Below are 18,191 nucleotides of genomic sequence, written 5' to 3' on the forward strand. Positions count from 1 at the left end.
AACTTTGTTCTTCTTTTTCAAGATTATTTTGCCCATTCAGGGTCCCTCTATATAAATTTTAGGATGGACTTTTCTATATATGCAAAAACTGTTAGGTTTTGATAGAGATCACATTGAATCTATAGATCACATTGGATAGTGTTAACATCTTAAATAAGGAAACTTTTTAATGACAAGTTTTATATCTTGATTGTGGTAATACACAAGTGGTATATTTTTCAAAATTCATAGAACTATATACTTAAAATGAGTATATTTTATTACATGTAAATTATATCTCAATAAATTGATTAAAAGCTTTTAAAGATACCATAGACTGGGTGCTGGAGAAGCCTGTGTCAATGGAGACAGAAGGGGAAATAAGGCCCCAAGAAAAGCCTGTTCTCTTTAGCCAAAGGATCTAGAAAGGAGCAGCCTAATGAGACAAAAAGCTGAACACAGTTACAGGCCATTAGGCCTCTCCCTATGGAGCCAACATAACTTATATTCTTCCTTGATTTTTTGGATATTTTATTCTCTGAATTTCTTCTAGATTTTCAGCTACCTCTTCTAAGTCTGTCCTAAGCCTTAGTGTCTTCTCCTAATTATCAGTAGGCTTCAGCCTCATTTAAATGAAAGTAATAACCTGGTCCCCACTATCCAACAATCCAAACCCACACCCAAACTCACAAGCAGGCTCTAAATTACTCTCGCATCTCCAGGCCTCCTTACATTTGCTCATGTAGTTCACTCAACCTGAAATAAATTTCTCCATTTGCCAAAATCCTTGTTAACCTTCAAGTATAACTGAAGAGCTCTGTGGAGCCTTCTCAAATCTCCCAATTAGAATAAAAGCCCCTTCCTCTGTTCTGGGCTTGCTTCATTATGCCCCCTGCAGTAAAAGCCAAGGTCCTTTGGCCTAGGAATTGAATCTGTTTCTTTTATATATACCACCTGCAATGCCCTGGTTAAACTTGATGAATGAATGAGTAATTTGGCCTTCAAATTATAGGAGACTCCTATAATATCATAGGACTCCTATAATTTTATAAAGCTCCTATAGCTTTAGGGGACACATTAAACATGGGAGAAAAGTGTGGTTCATAGTATGTGCTTAGGGCTGTGGAGGTGAGGAAAGCCCAAATGTACATGTGTTAGGTGTAGATTTCAAGTATGTTCATTGAAGGAAACTTGGGAGGTCTGGTGGGAGGTGTTAGGTAGGTATGTTTGCAAGGGTATTGGAGGAATATGTGGAGATAAAAACAAAAGATTAGGAATGACTGATATAATAAGAAATTGAGGGGGAGATGTGGGACAATGAGGAGTGATCAACATGCAAAAGACTCAGTTTGGCCCTAGATAGTTTGGCTCAGTGGATAGAGCATCGGCCTGTGGACTGAAGGGTTCCAGGTTCAATTCCAGCCAGGGGCACATGCCTGGATTGTGGGCTCGATCCCCAAATTTTTTCTATTTTTAAAAATTCCAAAATGCTAGCAGAACTCCTAAAATTAACTGTCTAAAGATGAAACAAACAAAAATGTAATAATTACTTGGAGTCAGTAGTAATTACTGTCCTACTTTATCAGCTGGGTAAATGCACATGATGGTAGCAGAAGCATTTAAAATGCTAGCTGCTATAACAGATCCACCCTTAGAATCTCCAAGTCTTAACTAATTAAATGTTTATTTCTCCTTCAACATACAGTCCTGTGGAGGTTAGCAGGTTGTAGGGGCTCTGCTTTACATGGTCAATCAGGGGCCCAGGCTCCTTCTATTGTATGTCTGTGCCTTACTCTTATGTTCTCAGAGTTCTCTCAATTTACCTGACAGATTGGAAAAGCATGTGAAAATTACTTATACTTTTTATTGGGCAAACCTGGAAGTGGCACATATCACTTTTTAAAGTTTTATTGGCCAGACTCAGCAGAAGGCCTCACGTAACTGCAAGCCCAAGGAAGATGGGCACAAGGATATTGACAAGAATGAACAGTCTATGTGGAAACATCCCAAAGAGGGAGAGGGAGGAGAGGGAACTCTCAAAACCCAACAAACGACGGATGTTAAGCTTAGTATGACATCTAGAATATAATATAGTATAATGGGTCACTACTAGGTAAAAAATATAGGTATGTTTATTGTTAATAATCAAAGGATCACAATATTTTAATATCTAAAGTTTATTGTAAAGAGAGAGAGAGAAAAGAGTAAAGGAAAATAAACTTAGTTCATAATTGTGCTTGATGTGAATGGGGATAGCAGGGGTCCATGGTTCCTGTTCTGGTTACTGATTGCTGTGTAACAAACTACCTCCAAGCCATTTTATGGGTCATGAATTTAAGCAGAACTCACCTGGAGAAACCTGTTCCATGAGGCGTTGATGGAGGAATCTTGGCATTCATCTGGATGAATGGAGGATACTTGGCATTCACTTGGATTAAGTGTTCTGGAAGGTCCAAGATGGTTCGTTCATATGTCTAACATCTTGGTTACAAGACCAAGCTCAGTGGGAACTGTTGACTAGAACATCTACACATGGCTTCTCTAGCTAGCATGGTGGTCTTAGGGTAGATGGACTTCTCATATTACATCAGGCTTCCTGGAAAGTGGGGGTGGCTATACTTACATCAGACAAAATAGAGTTCAAACAAAAAACTGTCACAAGAGAAAAAGAAGAGCATTATATAATGAAGAAATGTCAATACACCAGGAAGATATAACAATTATAAATATATATGAACTCAATATCAGAGCACCTAAATATGTCAAGCAAACTGACAGAACTGAGGGAGAAATAGACAGCAATATAGTAATAGTAGAGGACTTAAGTTCCCAACCTTCAATAACAGAACATCCAGATAGAAGCTCAACAAGGAAACAGAGAACTTGAAAAACACCATAGATCAAATTGACCTAACAGACAAATACAAAACATTCTACTCAACAGCAATAGAATACACATTTTTCTAAGGACACACAGCTCTTTCCCCAGGAGAGATCACATGTTAGGTCACAAAACCGGACTAAACAAGTTTAAGAAGACTGAAATCATATCAAGTATCTTTTACAACCACAATGGAATAAAACTGGAAATCAACAATAAAGGAAAACTAGAAAATTCACAAATACATGGAAATTAAACAACAACACTCTTGAAAAACCATTGGTCAGCCCTAACCAGTTTGGCTCAGTGAATAGAGCATCGGCCTGTGGACTGAAGGGTCCCAGGTTCAATTCCAGTCAAGGGCATGTACCTTGGTTGCGGGCACATCCCCAGTAGCGAGTGTGCAGGAGGCAACTGATCAATGTTTCTCTCTCATTGATGGTTCTAACTCTCTATCCCTCTCCCTCTCCTACTCACTTCCTCTCTGTAAAAAATCAATAAAATATATATTTTTAAAAACCATTGGTCAAAGAATAAATAAAAAAGGAAATTAAAAAGTACCTCAAGACAAACAAAAATGGAAACACAACATTCCAATACTTATTCTACATTCAATACTTAGTACTGAAGCAGTATTAAGAGGGCAATAAATGCCTATATTAAAAAAGAAGGAAGATCTCAAATAAACAACCTAAATTTATACCTCAAAGCTAGAAAAAGAACAAACTCAGTCCAAAGTTAGCAAAAGGATGGAAATAACAAAAACTTAAAGCAGAAATAAATGAAATAGAAGTAGAAAAGCAATAGAAGAAATCAACAAAACTAAGAGTACATATTTAAAAAGATAAATAAAATTGAAAAACCCTTAATTAGACTAAGGTAAAAAGAGAATCTATATATATAAAAGGCTAATATGCAAAGTGTCCCCTCAGGAGTTCGATCGCTTGCTATGATGTGCGCTGACCACCAGGGGGAGGCACAGAACAAAGGAAGGCCCTGGCTGGCAGTCGGAAGGCCCCAATCAGCTTTGATTGCTGGCCAGGCCAAGGAACCCTACCCGTGTACAGATTTCATGCACTGGGCCTCTAGTATATATAAAAGCCTAAGCAACTGGTTGACCGGTGGACCTGTCAACCAGTCACTATGACACACACTGAACACCAGGGGACAGATGCTGAACACAGGAGCTGCTCCATGGTCATCAGTGTGCCACCACTCAGCTGACCGATGGGCACCAGACACAGTGGAGCTGCAGTGAGCCCACTGGGAGGCAGGTGCAGCGGGGTCGGGATGCGCAGGAGCGGCAGGCAGGAGCAGCAGGCAGCATTGGACTGCTGGTTTCAGCCGATCTCCGCAGGCCATGCCGAGGGCCCCACCGGTGCATGAATGCACCAAGTCTCTAGCACGCAAATAAAATCAGAAATGGAAGAAGAGATTTTATAATTGATGCCATAGAAATTTTTAAAAATATCATAAAAGGCTCCCATGAACACTTACACACCAACAAACTGCATAAACTAGAAATAAATTTCTAGAAACATACAAACCTACCAAGACTAAATCATAAAGAAATAAAAAGTCTGAATAGATCTATAACTAGTATGGAAATTGGGTCAGTGCTCAAAACTCTCCCAAGAAAGAAAACCCCAGGATCAGATGGCTACACTGGCAAATTCTACCAAACAGTTAAAGAAGCATTAATGTTGCCCTGACCAGTGTGGCTCAGTTGGTTGAGCATCATCCTGTGCACTGGAAGGTCGCTGGTTTGATTACCAGTCAGAGCACATGATCGGGTTGGGGTTTGATCCCGGTGGGGGGGGGGGGTGTGGGAGGCAACTGTTGGATGTTTCTCTCCCATCAATGTTTCTCTCTCTCCTTCTCCCCTCCACTCTCTTTAAAATCAATAAAAACATTTAAAAAAAGAAGAACTAACATCAGTCCTTTTCAAATTCTTCCAAAAAATTAGAGGGGACACTTCCAAACTCATTTTATGAGGCCAGCATTACCCTGAAAACAAAGATACCACACAAAAACAAAATTATAGGCCAATATCCCTGATGAATAGATGTGCAAAATCCTCAACAAAATACTAGCAACTGAATCCAGCAGTACATTAAAAAGATCACATTAAAAAGATCAAGTGGGGCCCTGACCGGTTTGGCTCAGTGGATAGAGCATCGGCCTGCAGACTCAAGGGTCCCAGGTTCGATTCCAGTCAAGGGCATGAACCTTGGTTGCGGGCACATACCCAGTAGGGAGTATGCAGGAGGCAGCTGATCGATGTTTCTAACTCTCTATTCCTCTCCCTTCCTCTCTGTAAAAAATCAATAAAATATATTTTGAAAAAAGAAAAAAAAAAGATCAAGTGGGATTGATCCTTGTGATGCAAGCATGGTTCAGCATATGAAAATCAATTGTGATACACCTCATTAACAGAATAAAAATCACATGATCATTTCAATGGATACAGAAAAATCATTAGACAAAATTTAATACCCTTTCATGATAAAATAAAAAAACTCTCAACAAAGTAGGAGTAAACGGAAATTGCCTCAACATAATAAAGCCCAACAAGTGTTTTCGCAATATTGCGAAGAAATTGAAACTTTTGCACAGTGTTGGTGGAAATGCAAAATGGTACAGCTGCTATGGAAAACAGTATGGAGATTCCTCAAAAAATTAAAAATAGAACTACCATATGTTCCAGCAATCCCACTTAGTGTTGGAATTTTATCTGCCTCCAAAACAGAAAGTTAAAATCTTTCATGCAACTGATAACGCTGCAGTAAAGCCAGGATTCCTCTTTACGCTGCTCGCTGTCACCCAGGGCAGTACATGAATGTCACAGCGAAAAACTATTGGTAAAGGTTTACAAGGAAGCAATGAAAAGATAGGGATTTAAAGGCCAAGCTGCTACTTATGGTCAAATGAAAACCCACAGGAGACCTGGAGCTATTTCAACCGGTGATGTTGCCAGGGTCCGGCCTAGAACTAAAACGTCTGGGAAAATAAGAAGCATAGATAACAACAGCATACGGACTGGAAGTATGGACACAAGGATAATAAAATGGACATAAGAAATGTTCAGTAACAATCAGAGATTCTAAACTGCCTGCATATAAGGATTTCTGTGAAAATTTACTATTCCCTGTGTGCTCTTCCTGATGAAGATGAAGAGGACCAACCAGAAAACTTTTATGATGAAAGTATGTGTCAACCCAGTGTGCCTTCTATTACATCTGCCTAACTCACTGGACATGGCAGAACCTCCTATATTCTGTGAACTTTGTTAAGCCAGAACAGTAAGATCATCAGGAACTACTATATCCTACTTTCTTAGCGAAAGTAACACCACACTTGTCATCTTTGTCCAGGCCATAACTATATCACTCATCCTCTAACTGAATTTTGTTAGAAAAATTACCACTTAAGTCAATTAAGTAAATTGAATACACTAAATTAATTTTTTAAATATTTTTTATTAATTTCAGAGAGGAAAGAAGAGGGAGAGAGATAGAAACATCGATGATGAGAATCATTGATCGGCTGCCTCCTGCACGCCCCACACTGGGGATTGAGCTGGCAACCCCCCAGCATGTGTCCTGACCAGGAATAGAACCGTGACCTTTTGGTTCATAGGTAGACGCTCAACCACCGAGCCAAGCCAGCCAGGTTGAATACACTAAATTTAGATGGACTGGCAGTTTTCATATCAGTAAAATCTCTCCAATTTTCAGAATTCATTCTTTTTACTAAAATATCACAACTTATCTTAAGGTGCATATAAATTTAACTTCTTTCATTAAAAAAAAAAAAACCAAAGAACTTGTGTGCATATATGCATAACCCATGGACACAGACAATAAGGTTGTGAAGGCCTGGGGCTGGAGGCAGGGCGGGCTAGAAGGGGGTAAATGGGGGTAAAAGGGGTACATATGTAATATTTTCAACAATAAAGATTTTTTTAAAAAAAATAACAGGTAAGTTCTAGAGGCCTTCCGTACAAAATTTTTGTACACTTAAACTTTTGTTAAGCGGGTAAATCTCAAGTTGTATTCTTTCCACAGTAAAATAAAACAAAAATAACTGAAGTGCTAAAAGGATTCTAACCAGTATCAGGGTTAGTAAGGACTCCAAACAACAGGAGGGATACCTTGTTACAATCATCAGATACTGGATTTGGGGATTTGAATCCCACATACAATTTGGTGACATTTGCTCAAAACCAAGCAGAGGAAGGAAATCTAACAACATTCAAAAAACAGCTTGAATCAACTTTTGGTCAGCTCTGTGGTGAAATCAAGTCACGAAAGTAGAGCAATTCAATTCACTAACTTTCCTTTTGTAAAAATGCTGAGAAGCCGGTAGTTTCCTCGCTAAACAATACAGTCAAACTTGGCTCTTCTGTGGCAAAAAGCAAAATGGGAAACACCCACAATCACTTCAGCTTTGAACCTGCAGAATATTCCATACACATTCATATTCAAGACATTCTCCTTTAAAAAAATCAAACAGAATAGAGAGGCATAGAAATATATAATCTATCTATAATAATAAAAGCATAATATGCAAATCAACCAAACAGCCGAACAGCAGAACAATCGTCCGGACGACCACGCTATGACACGCACTGGAGCCAGGCCAGCCAAGGTGGGTGTGATGTGATTGGTTGGGGGGGCCCTGCCATTGCCCCATGATCACCCTGCAGAGAGAGGCTCAGGCCACCAACCAGCAGGCTGCGGTGGGTGAGCGGGGCCCCCTTCTGTGGGGTGATCAATCGTGGAGCCCCAGCCAGGGGGAGGCCCAAGCTGCCAAGCCAGCGATGCTGAGGTGGGTGGGCAGGGCCTGCTTCTGCAGGGCTATCAATTGCAGGGCTTCCGGACTGTGAGAGGGCACAGGCTGGGCTGAAAGACCCCTCTCCCAAGTGCACAAATTTCATGCACCGGGCCTCTAATCTATAATAATAAAAGCGTAATATGCTAATTAGACTGGACAGCCAAACGACCTTCCAGACATCATTCCAGATAAAGCCACGGCAGCGGGGACCAAGGCAAAGGCACAGGCAGGAGCGATGAGGCAGGTAGGCGAGCAGTTAGGGGGGATCAGGCAGGCATGCAGAGTGGTTAGGGCCTATCAGGCAGGCAGGCGAGCAGTTAGGGGCGATCAGGCAGGCAGGTGAGTGGTTAGGGGCAATCAGGCAGGCAGGCAGATGAGCTGTTAGGAGCCAGTGGTCCCGGATTAGGAGAGGGATGTCCGACTGCTGGTTTAGGTCCGATCCCACAGGGCAGTCGGACATCCCCTGAGGGGTCCTGGATTGTGAGAGGGTGCAGGCCAGGCGGAGGGACACCCCCCTCGTGCATGAATTTCATGCACCAGGCCTCTAGTATATATATAAAAGCTCAGCAACCAGAACAGCGGAACAACCAAAACAACCAGTAGCTATGGCGTGCACTGAGGCAGCCAACCAGCCTGATCCAGGCCCCAATCGGGCCCACCACCCCGGCTGGCCCGGCCTCCAACACCCTGATCTGGGGCAGGACCAGTTGGTCAACTGCCTGCAGTCCCTCCCCCTGCCGACCTGGCTCCATGGGCCGCCATCAGGGTGGGCCGGCTGGACCCCACCTGTGCACGAATTCATGCACTGGGCCTCTAGTAAAATATAAAAGTCTGTCTCCTCTTCACTTTGATATGTATCCTCCCAATGTGGTGTACACATATACTGACCTAACTACCTACACACACACACACACACACACACACACACACACTCACACATACTCACACACGTGAAATAAATGGTATTATTCTAACCATATCATATCATTCTGCAATTTGTTTTTCTTAAAATTTGTATAGATGGACCTATTTTTTCTATTGCCTGCATAGTATTACATATGACTAAGCAATCACTCATGAATGAATATTTTTGTATTTCTTTTTTATATTTTAAAACTTTTTTTAATTTATAGAAGTAATACTTGCACATGTTTTAAAAATTTAGAGTGCACAGAAGTGTCTAAAATGAAAAACAAAAATCTTCCACCATCCATTCCCACCAACCCTACCACTCACACACACATTAATGTTTCTTTCTCTCTCTCTCTCTCTGTCCCCACTTCCTCTCTCTTTCAAATCAATAAACATATCCTCAGGTGAGAATAAAAACATTTTTAAAGAAATATAGCTTAGTAAATTCTGGGATTTAGATACAGATAAACTCCTCTAGGAAACGGAATACTTTCAGTTGTTATTATGGTCCTGCTGCCAATTAACTTTGTGACTGTAAACACATTACTTAACCTCACAGTGCCCTAATTTTTTATCTCTTCAAATAGGAATAATAACTATCTCACAGATCTGAAAGAGGATCCAATTAAATTATGCCTTTGAGCACAATTAGTAAACCACAGAGTTATCCTTAGTGCCTTTCCCTTTAGCAGTCTCTGTCATTCCTGAAGCTGCCGCTGGCCAAACAGAGTTGGACAAGCAGGTCAAACCTCAAAATCTGGAATTCTCACGGTACCCTGCTGCTTCTCAGGTTTCAACCCCTAAGAGATCTGATAGAATGCGGTGCCAGCAGGAGTGTTAGCTCAAACAACAGTTCAGAGGTCCTAAAGCAAAACCGGGAACTGGAAGCAGGAGAAACAGATGCCTGCTGCCATTGGTGGCAGCAATAGCGACAACTGTCACACCCCTCTCACTGTCACCCGCTGCCCCTGCTTGGAGAAGAATTTAAGTGCCTGACTCGGGGGACAGAGAGTGCGATGGGAGAAGCCCCTGAGCGTAGGCACCAGATGACTCAGTCTTTGAGACAGTCCCTGGAACTGGTCCTGGGACAGAAGAGCAGAAGGGGAGAGAGGAGTTCCGGGCTACAGCCAGGATTGTGTCGTTGCCCTGGGGAACTACGACTACAGTCCAGGAGTATGTGAGTCACATGGAGAGCTCAGACCCAGAAGCAAGCTTTCATTCTCTAAAAACGATCCCTCCTGCACTAACTCATCCGTAGACACATGAGGACAGTTGGTTCTGATTATGCCAGACGACAGGCTTGTTCTGGAGGTCTTGGGCTGTTTGGACTTTAACTGTGCTACGTGCTGGATAATGGACAGTTCCATCTGCGACATGGCTGGGTGGCAAGGGAACAAGTGTTTTGTTTTGTTTTGTTTTTCTGGGGTTTTTTTCCTCTTTTTTTCTTCTTTTTTCCCTTGAGATTTTTAATGAGAGAATAAGCCATCCTCTGAGAGTGATTCCAGCAAAAGTTAAATGCAAAGGAAGGAATCAGTTATCTGTTGGAGTAAAAGCAAGAAGCTGTGAGTAAATGAAGAGTTTTAGGGTGCTCAAAAATATTCTGGGAGTATTTTTATGACGGTGGGACATTATTGGAGTTGTAATTTAGTAAGCTGAAATCAAATCAATTGTTTGGAGAAAGATGTAGAAACAGAAATGGATGGTTCAGTCATTTTGTATTGTTAATAGAACAATCATCTTTTGTGTAACATCTCAGTATGTTACAAAAATAATAGTAATCACAACAATATAGCAGTGAGGTGATGCTCTGGATTTAAACCAGATAAAGTCCTACAAGAGCACTGGACTAAGAGCCAGAATATTGAGCTTCTATCCAGGCTAGGGCAGCTCAGGAAAAGCCAATGTCTTTCCAAACACGTCTGAGGAATGGGAGCGCTGCCAAGTCCCACAAGAAGTGGATCTCCTTGGTGGAAATGACCCCAGAGCTTGTAGCCATTAAGCCTGGAGCCTACAGCTAACTCCCCCTGCTAGGATTCCCAGCAGTCTTAAATCCAATTAGCTTTCCATGTTCAATTCCTGGTTAAGGTAACTTGAATATCCAGGCTACCTATTTTATTTCTCTCTACAAATCATTGTCATTTTCTTTATATTTAAATTTTTATATTACAAAACATTTCAAACACATAGATATAGAGAAAATAGTATCTCTATATATAAAAGCCTAAGCGACCATCCAACCGTCTGACCAGTAGCTATGACACGCAATAACCACGAGGGGGCAGACGCTCTGACTGGTAGCTATGACGCACACTGACCACTAGGGGCAGACGCTCAATGCAGGAGCTGCTGAGCTGCGGTGACTTGGCAGCTGCGGTTCTCAGGTGACGCACCTGGAACCAGAGAGGAGAGAGCCTGATTCCAGGGTGCGTCACCCAAGAACTGCCCTCTCGAAACCCGGGACCCCTCGGGGGATGTCTAAGAGCTGGTTTCAGCCTGATCCCCACAGGCCAGGCCAAGGGACCCCACCGGTGCATGAATCCATGCACCAGGCCTCCAGTATATATATATATATAATGTATAATCAATAGTATAGAATACCCTTTAATCAGATTCAATCATTATCAAGATTTTCCCCACACTAAAGATTTTGCCTTACTGAAAACTAAAATATTTTAAATCAAGTGCTAATCCCAAGTAATTTCATCCCACTTACTTCATTCACTGTGGATCTCCAAAATGTATCAACATTTTCTTACCCACAATATTCTGCTCTATATTTATTAGTTTCTGTGAGCCAGATTACCAGGAGATGGAGTTGATGTCATTGAGAAGAAGGGGAAAGGGGAATTAACATTAATCTAACAGTAACTGGGGTAAGCCATGTGCCAGGTACATTATCTCATTTAAGTCACCATGGCCAATTATAGTAGTTATTACCCCCATTCTACAGAGAAGGAAACTGAGGATCAAAGAGATCCTGTAATTCATCCAAGCTGGATCTGCTAGTAAGGGGAGAGGGCTGTCATAGACAGTAATGCCTCAGCCAATAGGCTGAGGTCTAGTGGCTCCAATGTCTCCATTCAACAAATGCTTATTGAGCATCTACTATGTGCCAGGCACAGGGCCAGGTGCAGGAGACACACTGGTCCACAAAGATAGAGTCCCCTACTCTCATGGAACGTAGAGTCTAACAAGGGAGTTAGAAGCAGCCATTAGTCAAATAATGCCCCCAATGAAGATAAAATTACAAGTGAGACATGCGTGCATGCAACAAATAGACTCCTATAGACGTGGGGCATGATGGGTGCCATGGGGGAGTGGCTCTAGAATTTACCTAGAACTAACTAGGTAAAGGAATGGTGAAGAAAAGCATTTCAAATGAGGCAACTGCATGTACAATGGTTGTGGTCCCCAAACAATGCAAATTCAGAGTGGCTACAGCTCAGGTGTGGGGGAGGGGGGGGCGCAAAGGGGGAGGGAGGCGGTAAAGACACAGTCAGATTTCCATTCTGAAAACTCCAAGGTATTTTAACAGAAGCCACTGGGAGGTCTGGACAGTTACAAGTAGAGCCCTCTCTGGTGGATTATGGAACCTAGCTACACCCCACCTTTATGAGAGCAGTTGGTCTCACTGTAGCTGCTTTAATAGTATGTTGGGAAGCAGGGATTCATGGAATCCAGTCAAGAGCCTCAAGTTTCTATGTGGGAGGAGACTCACTAAGATCTGTGCTCATGATCTGGAGGAGAGAGAATGCAGTAAAATCTTAACAACACATCCCACTAATGATGGGCCTAGATCAGGGTCAGCAAACTATAGGCCTCAGGCCAAATCCAGCCTGTGCCTGTTTCTGGGCAGCCCACAAGTTAAGGGTGGCTTTTACATTTTCTAATGGTTGGGGGGGGGGGAATCTAAAGGACACTAATACTTGTGACACATGAAAAGTATATGAAATTCACATTTCAGGGTCCATAAATAAAGTTTTATGGAACACAGCCATACTCATTATTTACTATCACCTATGGCTGCTTTCACAACACAACAGCAGAGCTGAAAAGCTGACTGACACCAGGGTATTGCTGTAAAACGGACATTATTACTGGCCCTTTATAGAAAAAGCTTGCTGGGCTAGTCCAAACAGCCGATAAATCTGACCATGTGGTCAAACAACTGACAAATAAGCTTTAGTGGGAACAAATGCTAAGTAATGTACTTTGGGGTAAAAATATCCAAACTATTTATAAAATGAAGACAGAGCTCTGAGCTGTGAGATCACAACTCAGAACTCGGCACAACTAAAGGCAGCTAGAGTAATATTAAGTGAATTTCCTGCCCTAGACTATAAAAATCACTACACAATGGTTGAAGTTGGTTATCTGCAGACTTCACCTGATGGGGCCTAAGGGAATGATTTCAGGAAGACTAGACTAAAATATAACTGAGAAAAAAGGCTATATTATTTTGCACTTTCACTTAAAAACTACATATAGGTATAGATATCAACAGTCTGCATATAATTCAGGGAAAATTAGTAATAAAGATTTAGAATTGGGATGTGTACACAGGACTACTGAGGATATCATTTAGACCAAGCATGTCAAACTCGCGGCCTGCAGGCCACATGCCTCGTTTATTTGGCCAGTGTTAGCTTTTGAGTTTGATATGCTTGATCTAGACTGTCTTATTCAGCACTATAGCTCCAGTGTCTAGTGTCATGACTGAATATGAAAAGCATTCAAATAACATTTGTTGAAGAAACAAGGAGTCAGGGGAGGGATAGAAGAAGGGAAGAGAGGGAAGAAAAAGGGAAGAAGGGAGGAGGAGGAGGAAGCAGAAAGGAGGGAGAAAGTTGGGCAGAATCCACAGGGTTTGAAGGTTGGATGGGAGTGAGCCAGATGCCGAGGATAAAGAGCACCTCAGCAGAGAAATAGAAGCACAAAAGGCCAGGGGGTCTGGAAGAATGTCATTTAAAACTCTCAGTCATCTTTGCTCTAATTCTAAGATAACTTGGTTTCTCCTATCACTGGTCCTGTCAAGAGGGCATCCAGTGCAACAGGAAAGGTATATCCCACAGGATTATTAACATATTAGAGGCCTGATGCACGAAATTTGTGCCCAGCCTGCACCCTCTCCAATCTGGGACCCCTTGGCGGATGTCCGACTGCTGGTTTAGGCCCGATCCTGGAAGTCGGACATCCCTCTCACAATGCGGGACTGCTGGCTCCCAACCACTTGCCTGCCTGCCTGCCTGCCTGCCTGATTGCCCCTAACCGCTTCTGTCTGCCAGCCTGATCACCCCCTAACCACTCCCCTATCAGCCTGATCGACACCTAACTGCCCTCCCCTGCTGGCCTGATTGCCCACAACTGCCCTCCCCTGCCGGCCATCTTGTGGTGGCCATCTTGTGACCACATGGGGATGGCCATCTTGTACAAGGGTGTGATGGTTAATATGCATATTACCTCTTTATTATATAGGATCAGCCACAAAGTAATTTACTCAGTCTCTGGGGCAATTAAGCATACATTGATTTCTCCAGCCTGATCCTCCAGTATGTAGTTTCTGTACCTGCAAAGCTACAGAACTCACCTGGGACCTTGGTGACTCTAACAAGGTTGTGGCCTGCAGGGCCCTACCTGGGTGTGACTGGCTTTCCTTTTTGACTGCTCTGACCTCTTTCATTTCAATGTAATAGGAGTCACGTCCAGAGAATTCCCTGAGATCACCCAGCCCAGTTTGCTGCAGGACCCAATCGGAACAAGGTATCTTTCCCAGAAAAGATTCTCTCCCAGCTCAGCAATATTCAGCCCTTACCAGGGTTCTAGAGTTTCTCCTTCCTGAGAGGTGAACTCATCCTAGTAAACTGAAAGTCCCATGGCCTGGACACCCCTCTGTCCCAAATAAACCAGGGCAGTTGGTCACCTGCCAGGCAGTTTCCTCATTTACAATGGGCCTCTTATCCTACTGTTCCCCAGACTTCACCTGGGTCTGCTCCAGAGTTTCTGCTGCCTCATGCCCATCACTCAGAATACTGAAAGCAGTTCCTTCTGCATCAGGGAGGGGGACAGCATGGCCTCGGAGGGCTACTGGGTTCAGGGTTAGGATCGGAAGAAATCAGAGACTGAGGAGGAGGAGTTCCTAAGGAAACTCAGCTGGTAAAGAGTTGGATCAAAGCCTCTCCTCTTTTATCTGGTGATGTTTCTGTGCATACAGTGAGGATTAAACGGTAGCTGGTATCAGGTAAAACTTTCAACATTTACAATGTTTGGAGACAATGAAGAACCACTAAAGGGAAAGCACTTTTTTGCAAGTGAGCAGACGATGAATTATTAAAACATAAATAACAAAGAGGAGAGTAAAACTTTGTTGGTCAGTAAAAAAACAACTGTAATAATTACAGTAATTTACATTTAACTACCATGGGGCACAGTGATTATGAGGCATTATTGTGCCGTGTAAATCATACACCAAGATCTTTGTGATTAGGGGACTACACATTAGTCAGGCATGTGTGCTCTGGTGGTAGGTTTAAAATGATTAAAGGTAATTTAGGTTGGCCTAGTTTTGGGATTTTTGCTTCAGGGAAAATAGGGAGTTAAATAGCAGGTGAACTTGTTGCATTTGGTTCTGGGAGGACCAATATAAATGATACTTAAAAAAAATTAATGCCATCTTTATTTATGAAAGAATTCTGAGAAAAACTCAAAACACTGCAGATTTTAATGAAACTAATCCTCACAATAACCCCGGGAGGGAATTCTGACACAATGGCCTTCATTGTGTAAAGTCACAAGTTGTTAGACCCACAAAAAGAGTCACTTTGTTTGCGGTTGCTTCTCTGTCCCGGCTTAATTCATCAATGTTACAATGTTCTTTGAAATAAGTCTAGTATAAATATAAACTATTAGTGTATTAATAATCTCTAATCATTATGAGACAGAATGATCTCATCCCTAAGAATTTCTTAGAAATGACCTTACATACCAGCTTAAAGAAACAGAATGTTTGTTAGAGGGAAATTTAAAATTATGGATTAGCTCTCTATGATTAAAATATTTCCATATATTAATGCATGCATATTTACAGGGCTCCTGCTATAAGTATGATGCTAGGTGCTATGGACACAAAAAAACAGCGTGTATGATAGAAATGAAGTAATCATAACAGTAATGTGTATAGTGGTGATCTAGAAATCTAAATAAGTCAGAACATGTCCTTCATAAACCAAAGACTGGAGTTTAGCAATCCTGAAAAGGGATGATACAAGTGGAGGATTCTTGAAGACCAGCCTTTGCTCACAGTCTTGCTATGCAGTTTGGTTCAGATGGCATGGTCTTTAATAACTCTCTCTAGTAAAGTAAGTAAGGGAATGCTTTCACATACAAAATCTCATTCATCTAGTGTCCCTATGAAATAGGGAGGGCAAATATTATTTCTACTTTTTACAGTTAAGAAAATGAGCTCAGCATTAGTATGCTGCTAGGAATCACAGTGACTGGATGGCAAAATTAGCAGCTGAAACTAGTTCTCCACATTATCATGTGGTGTTCTTGTCTATGATGAAGCATTCCCAAGCACTTCCAAAGTCGGCTTTCTACCTTCATCTTCAAGCTCCCCCAGCCCAGCTACCATCTCCAGACTCCAGGGCTACTGTGCTCAGTTCTTAAATCCGTCCCATCTGGGACCTCCTATTCCCTCTCTTTTTAGGTAGACATGGCTAGAGAAATCCATAGAAACATTTACTTTTTTTTGTTTGTGTGTGTGTTTGTTTTTCAACTATACTTTTCAATATTATTTTGTATTACTCTCAGGTGGACAACATAGTGGTTAGGCAATCACACACTTTACAAAGTGTTCCCCCTGGATATTTCAAATGGGCTCCTCTAGACATGGGGCATGATGGGTGCCATAGGGGAATGGCTCTAGAATTTACCTAAAATTAACCCCTCTCCCCGCTGGCAACCATTAGTCTGTTCTCTGTATCTATGAGTTTGTTTCAATCTTATTTGTTCATTTATTCTGTTCTTTAGATTCCACATATAAGTGAAATCATATAGTATTTGTCTTTCTCTGACTGACTTATTTCACTTGGCATAATACTCTCTAGGACCACCCATGCTGTTGCAAATGGTAAGATTTCATTCTTTTTTTTCTTTTTTGACGAAGTAATATTCCATTGTATATACTGTATATGTACCACAGCTTTTTTATCCACTCATCTATTGATGGGCACTTGAGTTGCTTCCAGATATTAGCTGTTGTAAATAACACTGCAATGAACATAAGGATGCACATATTCTTTCAAATTAGTGTTTTTGGGTTTCTTCTAATATACACCTAGAAATGGAATCACTGAAGGCAAAGAACATACAGTGGGGTAAAGACAGTCTAGTTAATAAATGGTATTGGGAAAATTGGACAGATAAATGTGAAAAAATGAAACTAGACCACTTTCTTACACTATATACAAAAATAAACTCAAAATGGATTAAAGATTTCATTGTCAGGCTCAAAACCATAAAACTCCTAGAAGAAAGCATAGACAGTAAAACCTCTGACATCTCTCTTAGCAATATTTTTTTTTCTGCTATATCTCCTTGGGCAAGGGAAACAAAAGAAAAAATAAACAAATGGAACTACATCAAACTAAAAAGTTTTTACACATCAAAGGAAACCATCAACAAAATGAAAAGACAACTTACTGAATGCAAGAAAATATTAGCCAATGATACTTCCTATAAGAGGTTCATATCCAAAATTTATAAAGAACTCATACAACTCAACACAAAAAAAGCCAACAATCCAATTTTAAAAAATGGGCAGTCTTGGCCCATGTGGCTCAGTTGACTAAGTGAAAGGTTGCTGGTTCAATTCCCGGTCATGGCACATGGCTAGATTTCAGCTCAATCCCCAGTAGAGAGCATGCAGGAGGCCGCTGATCAATGTTAGGCTTTCACATCCATGTTTCTCTTTCCCTCTTCCTTCCTCTCTCTCTAAATACCAATAAAAATTACTAAAACAAACAAACAAAAAAAAACACCTTAAGGTTCTACACCATCAAATCAAAGTTTTAAAGAAATGGGCAAAGGACCTGAATAGACACTTCTCCGAAGAGGACACACAGATGGCTAATAGAAATGAAAAGATGCTCAACATCACTAATCATCGAAGAGGTGCACATTAAAACAACAATATCACCTCACACCTGTCAGAATGGCTATCATCAATAAATCAACAAACAACAAGTGTTGGTGAGGATGTGGAGAAAAGGGAACCTTTGTGCACTGTTGGTGGGAATGCAGATTGATGCAGCCACTGTGGAGAACAGTATGAAGGTTATAGAGTAATGGTTCATTTAAGAGCCGGAGTTCTGAAACCAAACTGATCTGGATTGAGTTTCTGCTGTTTGCTAGCTGCACAACACTGGCCAAGTTCCTTAACCTCCCTAAGGACTCTGTGTCTTCATCTACTTAAAAAAATAGTAATAGCTGGCATTGATTGAGCCCAGACTACTTACATGCTAAGTTTTACATGTTTTACATACATTATCTTATTTAACCCTTACCATGGCCCTGTGAAGTAGGT

At 41.4% G+C, this 18,191-nt stretch overlaps 1 protein-coding gene and 1 pseudogene across 1 annotated transcript in view; one reads left to right on the forward strand and one right to left on the reverse strand.

Annotated features, from left to right (window-relative positions):
- Window positions 1-18,191, reverse strand: part of BLOC1S6 (biogenesis of lysosomal organelles complex 1 subunit 6) — a 52,167-nt gene that overhangs the window by 32,898 nt on the left and 1,078 nt on the right. The window contains exon 2 of the mRNA XM_054716260.1: window positions 2,329-2,631. Within this exon, the coding sequence (XP_054572235.1) occupies window positions 2,329-2,374 (46 nt within the window). The 5' untranslated portion in view covers window positions 2,375-2,631. The remainder of the gene's footprint in view (window positions 1-2,328; window positions 2,632-18,191) is intronic.
- Window positions 5,559-6,107, forward strand: LOC103287542 (39S ribosomal protein L3, mitochondrial-like; annotated as a pseudogene).

The sequence above is a fragment of the Eptesicus fuscus genome, chromosome 5 (genome assembly GCF_027574615.1).
Source record: "Eptesicus fuscus isolate TK198812 chromosome 5, DD_ASM_mEF_20220401, whole genome shotgun sequence".
In the NCBI taxonomy this organism is placed as follows: Eukaryota; Metazoa; Chordata; class Mammalia; order Chiroptera; family Vespertilionidae; genus Eptesicus; species Eptesicus fuscus.